The following is a 5,324-nucleotide window of genomic DNA, read 5'->3' as shown; positions in this document are numbered from 1 at the left end:
ATTTCATACCCGTTCCCCCCATCCCCCTGCCCTCCCCTCCCTCCCTGTTCCTTCGCCCCTCCCCCACCTGGCCCCACATCTGGGACCCTGAAGCTCGGCGCAAACCCTGGGCCTCCTCAGCGAGTCCTCTCTGCCTCTCTGCTCATCCTGCAGTTTCCTGTTTGTTTTGTCCCCAAAGTCCAGGCTTTTAGCTGGTCCTGACGGGTGGCCGCGTCAAAGGACATCTGCCCCACCTTCCTGGGACGCGGCCTCGGCTGCGCGCCCACGCGGCCGCCCCTCCCCGCCCGCCCGCCGGGCTCCTGCGCCCCAAGCGTCCAGGCTGCGGTGCTCTTTTCCCTCCGGGCTCACCTGGTCACCCCACGGCGGGGCAGAGGGTTGAGTGGGAAGGGCAGCGTCTGCGCTCGGCCTCCCCATCTGTCCAATGAGGGGGCGTCACCTGAAGCCCCTAGGACCCTTCCCCGCTCAGAACCTCTTCGTCTCTGAAAAACTGCCCAAATCCAGTTGGTCCCGCAAGAGCCTTCCTGTTAGTGTGGCTTCCTGAGCGCTGTTCCGGCCTCTGTCACACGGTGGCGCCAGAGGCCGCGCTCTAATACCGTGGGCAGCGCAGCCAGATGCGGGGCACTCTGAAATTCAAAGACCTCATCTGCCAGCAGGGAGATAAACCATCTTGTAAGTTTTTCTCATGATTACCTGCTAACACAGCATGTGAGGCATGCATTTCACTTGTTTTTATTACCTATTTATTTAGGCTTTTTGAGACATGGTCCTGCTGTGTATTCCAGGCTGGCCTTGAACCATAGTTCTGCCTGAGCAGTTCTGCCTCAGCCTCCCAGGGGCTGGGATTATAGGCATACACCACTACACCCAGCTTTTTTTGTTGTTGTTGTTTTGTCTCTTTGAGACAGGGTCTCGCTGTGCAGTTCAGAGTGGCCTGGAGCTCACCCAGGCTGGTCTCAAACTCACAATGATCCTTCTGCCTCAGCCTCCCAAGTGCTGGGATTACAGGTGTGTGCCACCACACCCAGCTCTCATACCCAGCTTTTATACCCTTTTAAATGTTGCCCTGTGGTTTTAGTTTTTTTGTTTTTTTTCCGGTACCGGGAATTGAACTCACGACCTTGAGCTTGCCAGGCAGGCGCTGTGCCGCTGAGCTAAATCCCCAGCCCCTGCCCTGTGCTTTTAAACTGGCGTCCATGGTTCTCATCACATTTTTTCTGGAAAGCGCCACTTGCCAGGTTCCCGAGCTTGGCTGGGGCTCCCTGGCTGGTTTCCGCCGCTCCTGGATGGTCCCAGGACTGCAGTTTGCCAGCAGTAAATAAAGTGGGAAGTGACTTTTGCTCCCAGTTCTTCTTGCAGCAAAGCCACCTGCTACAAGCTGCCGCTGTCTCCCGGGATGTCGCAGGTCCAGGGGGCTGGCTGTGTCACTCCATTCTATAGATCAGGCGGGGGGGGGGCGGCAAGCACACAGAGCAAGGAACAGCCAGGCTGGGTTTCAAACGCCACGCCCCACTCTCCTCGCCCGGCAGGCACCTGGAGGTTTGGAAGGCAGCACGGTCCCCTGCCCAGCCTGCTGAAGGTGACACTGGGTCATGTCTAAGTGAGGGGACAGGTCACACTGTGTGACAGCACGTTCTCCACACGCTGCTGCCCCAGGCGCCGGTGTGGTGATTTCTTGCTGTAATCCTTGCCTGGCTGGGCGCGGCTGGGCCTCTTGGCAGAGGCGGAGGGCAAACCTGGGTGTGGTGGGCATCAAGTGTCTACACTGTGCTCCCACCCAGTGCCCCTCAGGACCCTTTCTTTGGGTTGTGAGTCACAAAATCTCCAGTTTTGGCGCAAACATACCAGAAGGTCTGGAGAGAACTCTGATGGCTTCAGGTACGGCTGGACCCAGGGACTCCATCCTTCCCATTTCTTGTTTCTGCTGCCATCTACGTTGTTAGTCTGTGAGGTGCCCTGTGACGATCCGACTGGCCTGGTGCCGGTGCCTCCGTCCCTGAGGGGCGCAGCTTGGAGGGTTAGGCAGCCCGGCTCCCTGGCAACTCCTGGAAAGCGGTCTGGGTCAGACTCAGCTGGTGCTGGTGAGAAGTCTATTCCTGGAGACTTTGCTCTTTAGGATCCATCCTGAAGCCATTGCTGTCCCCACCTCAGGCACGGCCGAGAAGGACACGATGTGTGACCGGCCTTCCCCGGGGACCAGCCTGGACTGCGGCAGCCCGGAGGCCTGCAGGACACCCGCCAGGTGATGTCCCCCCAGGTGATGTTGGGAGGAGGCCGTCCCAGCCCCCACGGTGCCTGGGTGCAGCTGGGCTGGGTGCAGGTAGGGGTCAGTCCAGGCATTGGGACCCCAGGGGGCCTCTCCGCCACGCCCACAGGTCCCTGCCCTCCACAGTGCCCAGCCTTGCCCCCTGCACAGGGACACCCAGAACCCCAAGAGCACAGCCCTTCCTCCTGGAAGGGGCTTGAGTAGGGGCCTGAGGCAGGGGTCTGAGAGTCCTTTATCTGTCTTGGTTTTTTTTTGGTGGAACTGGTATGTAAATCCAGGACATCACACTCAGCTACATGCCCAGCCATTAAATAAAAGGTTTATTTTTTTTTTTAAAGTTTTGAGACAAGCTCTCACTAAGTTGCCAAGGGTGGGTTTGAACTTGCCATCCTCCTGCCTCAGCCTCCCAGAGTGCTGGGATTACAGGTGTAAGCCACCAACCCTGGCTAAGGGCACTTCTTCTCTGCAGACACCGTTACCCCTGACCACAACCTCCCTGCTGTGTCAGGAAAGTCACCAGACCCATGTCTGACTTCTTCTCCAGCAGTGCCACCCGCCAGGCCGAGCCAACTACAGCGTCCCCTGCCACTGCCGATGCCAGGACCCTGCCCCTGGGAGAGAGCACCACGCTCAGGCTGGAAGATGCCCCTCGACTGCGGCCAGCAGGGGTTTCTGCGTCTCCCTTCTCTGTGGCAGAGGCAGGCCCAGGCCCAGGTGACCTCCTGTGGGGCTGTGTAGCGTCTACCTCAGCAGCAGTGCCCCGTGGGTGGGCAGCCAGTGTCCTGGGTATTGGGCTCTTGATTTGCTTTCTTTTTATTAAGACAGCTGAGGACTCTGGGTGTGCGCCTCTGTCCTGCAGCTGCATTCCTGGCCTCTGGAGCGGGTCGCTCTTCGTGCCATGCTGCCTGCCGCCCAGAGACGTGGCCTTAGCTGCACCCCGACCTCAGACCCTCCCTCTGCCCAGCGCTGTCTGCGCTCTGCACCTCGAGTCTCTTTCTCTGTCGGAGCATCAAAAGCATTGTTCAGTTATTTCCTAGGACCTTTGTTGCTTTTCTGTTCATGTTTAGATCTGCTGTCCTCATTAAATTTTAGGCAATGGTCTTCTTTTCTTTTCTTTTTTTGGCTAGATCTTTCTCACTGAGATACAACCGAGCAGCCTCCTTTTTATAAATTTTTAAAAAAATTTTATTTATTTATTTAGTATTCTTTTGAGACAGAGCTTCACTATGTAGTAGCTCAGGCTGGCCTTAAACTCAAAACAGTTCCCCTGCCTCAGCCTCCCAAGTGCTGGGATTTCAGGCATGTGTCACCAGGACTGGCTTTAAATTTTTAGTTTGAGATGGGGTTTTGCTAAGTCCCTAAGTTTCTGAGGCTGGGCTTGAACTTGTGGTCCTCCTGCCTCAGCCTCCCAGAGTGCTGGGATTATAGTGGTCATATTTCAAAATGGTTTGCATGGGTATCCAGTTGACTCGTAGGTTATCATTTCCCCAGTGCTCTCTGGGGCTTTATTGAAGATCAAGGGTCCCTATGTTTATGGAGGCGATTCTGAACTCTATCCTGTCCTGTGTGAATACTGTGTCACCTTTGTATCTGTTGGCTTTAAATAGATGCGACAGAAAACCAAGCGTCTCCTCCAACTCCGAAGGCCGCAGAGTACAGGCTGTTCTTGTAATTTGCGTTTCCATGGATATGTGATACATTTTTTTCTCTTTGGTACCAGAAATCGAACTCAGGACCTTGCGCTTGCCGTGGAAATTTGACAGTCAGCTTCTCAGATCCCTCGAGTGCCCCATTGGGGTTCTGACTGGGGCTGCCCCATCTCTGGGTTTGGGGAGGGGCCGCCCTGGTTGTCCTGAGTCTTTCTGGGCGCTGTAGCTCCCAGGTCTTTCCCAGCTCTCCGTGACGAGCTGTGGTCCGCGGGTAGAGCTTTACATCCCTGGCTCAGATTTCTAGGTGTCTAAAGTTTCTGATGGTGACATACATGGAATCTTTTTCAGCATTTCATACCCTTGCTCTTCGTTGCTGGTGTGGCTTTTGTTTGTTTGTTTGTTTTGTTCTTTAGAGACAGGGTCTTGGTATGTAGTTCTTACTATGTAGCCCAGGCTGGCCTTGAGCTCCCGTTGATCCTCCTGCCTCAGCCTCCTGAGTGCTAGGATTACAGGTACGAACCACGGCCAGACAATATGGTTTACAATCATTAGAAATTGCCCATGTTCGACCAATTTTTGACTTGCAATGTAGTAAACAGCAGAAACACTGAAACGACACAGGATTTGGAGGCAGATTTATTTTACATCGACGGGCACTGATCGGGATCATTCCCGGAATATCAGGCCCAAGGGGCTGGGGATTTAGCTCAGCAGCACAGCGCCTGCTTGGCAAGGGTGAGGTCGTGAGTTCGATTCCTGGTACTGGGGAAAAAGCAAACAAAAAAACAAACAGAATATCAGGCCCTGATCTCTGGTGGGGTAGGACTTATATGGGACAAGCAAGCAGGAAGTACAGAGGCAGAATGGCTTGTCAGTTGGGGATTGGCTTATACAGTGTGCGTAGCAGAGACCAGCTCTTTCTAAGAGACAGAAGCAACCGGAACTGGAGCAGGAACTATTTATTACCTGGGCAGCTAAGAAACTGAAGAATACTGGCCGAGGGTGGTATTTTCTGCTACAGCAAAACTAGGGATTTCGTGTGGTCCAACTTAATGCAGAGAAAGGCACCGGATTTCTGTATAGCCGCTGCCCGGGTCTGCAGCCCGGAAATGACCTGGTTATGGCTACCAGGGACGGAAGGCACGGCAGGCCGGCCGGCAGGGGGCGCTGTTCTCCCTGTGGCCTTGGGCCTCAGCCCTCCGGAGCTTCAGCTTGCTGCTCTGCCTCCGTCCCCAGGGCTGCCCGCTTCGCAGCAGTGTCTGCCGGGGTCCGCTAACTGCAGCTGGGAGCCGTGCGGCCCTGAGCACTACCTGGCCGTGGATGGCCACTGCACGCCCTGCGTGAGCTGTGAGGGAGGTGAGCTCTGGGCTGGGGACCTGGATCTGGGAGGCCGGCTTTGGTTTTAGCTGCTC

At 55.5% G+C, this 5,324-nt stretch overlaps 1 protein-coding gene across 3 annotated transcripts in view; it reads left to right on the top strand.

The window, feature by feature from the left end:
• Positions 1-5,324, top strand: part of Tnfrsf8 (tumor necrosis factor receptor superfamily, member 8) — a gene marked incomplete in the record, with an annotated part of 70,439 nt that overhangs the window by 48,018 nt on the left and 17,097 nt on the right. For all 3 annotated transcript variants that reach the window (XM_013504326.1, XM_013504325.1, XM_013504324.1), the window contains 3 exon segments: positions 2,149-2,239; positions 2,808-2,977; positions 5,149-5,268. In XM_013504326.1, the coding sequence (XP_013359780.1) occupies positions 2,149-2,239; positions 2,808-2,977; positions 5,149-5,268 (381 nt within the window).

Source organism: Chinchilla lanigera, unplaced genomic scaffold (genome assembly GCF_000276665.1).
Source record: "Chinchilla lanigera isolate Chin_1 unplaced genomic scaffold, ChiLan1.0 scaffold00085, whole genome shotgun sequence".
NCBI lineage: Eukaryota > Metazoa > Chordata > Mammalia > Rodentia > Chinchillidae > Chinchilla > Chinchilla lanigera.
The sequence above is the reverse complement of the archived record's forward strand: the minus strand, read 5'-3'. Positions and strand labels throughout refer to the sequence as shown.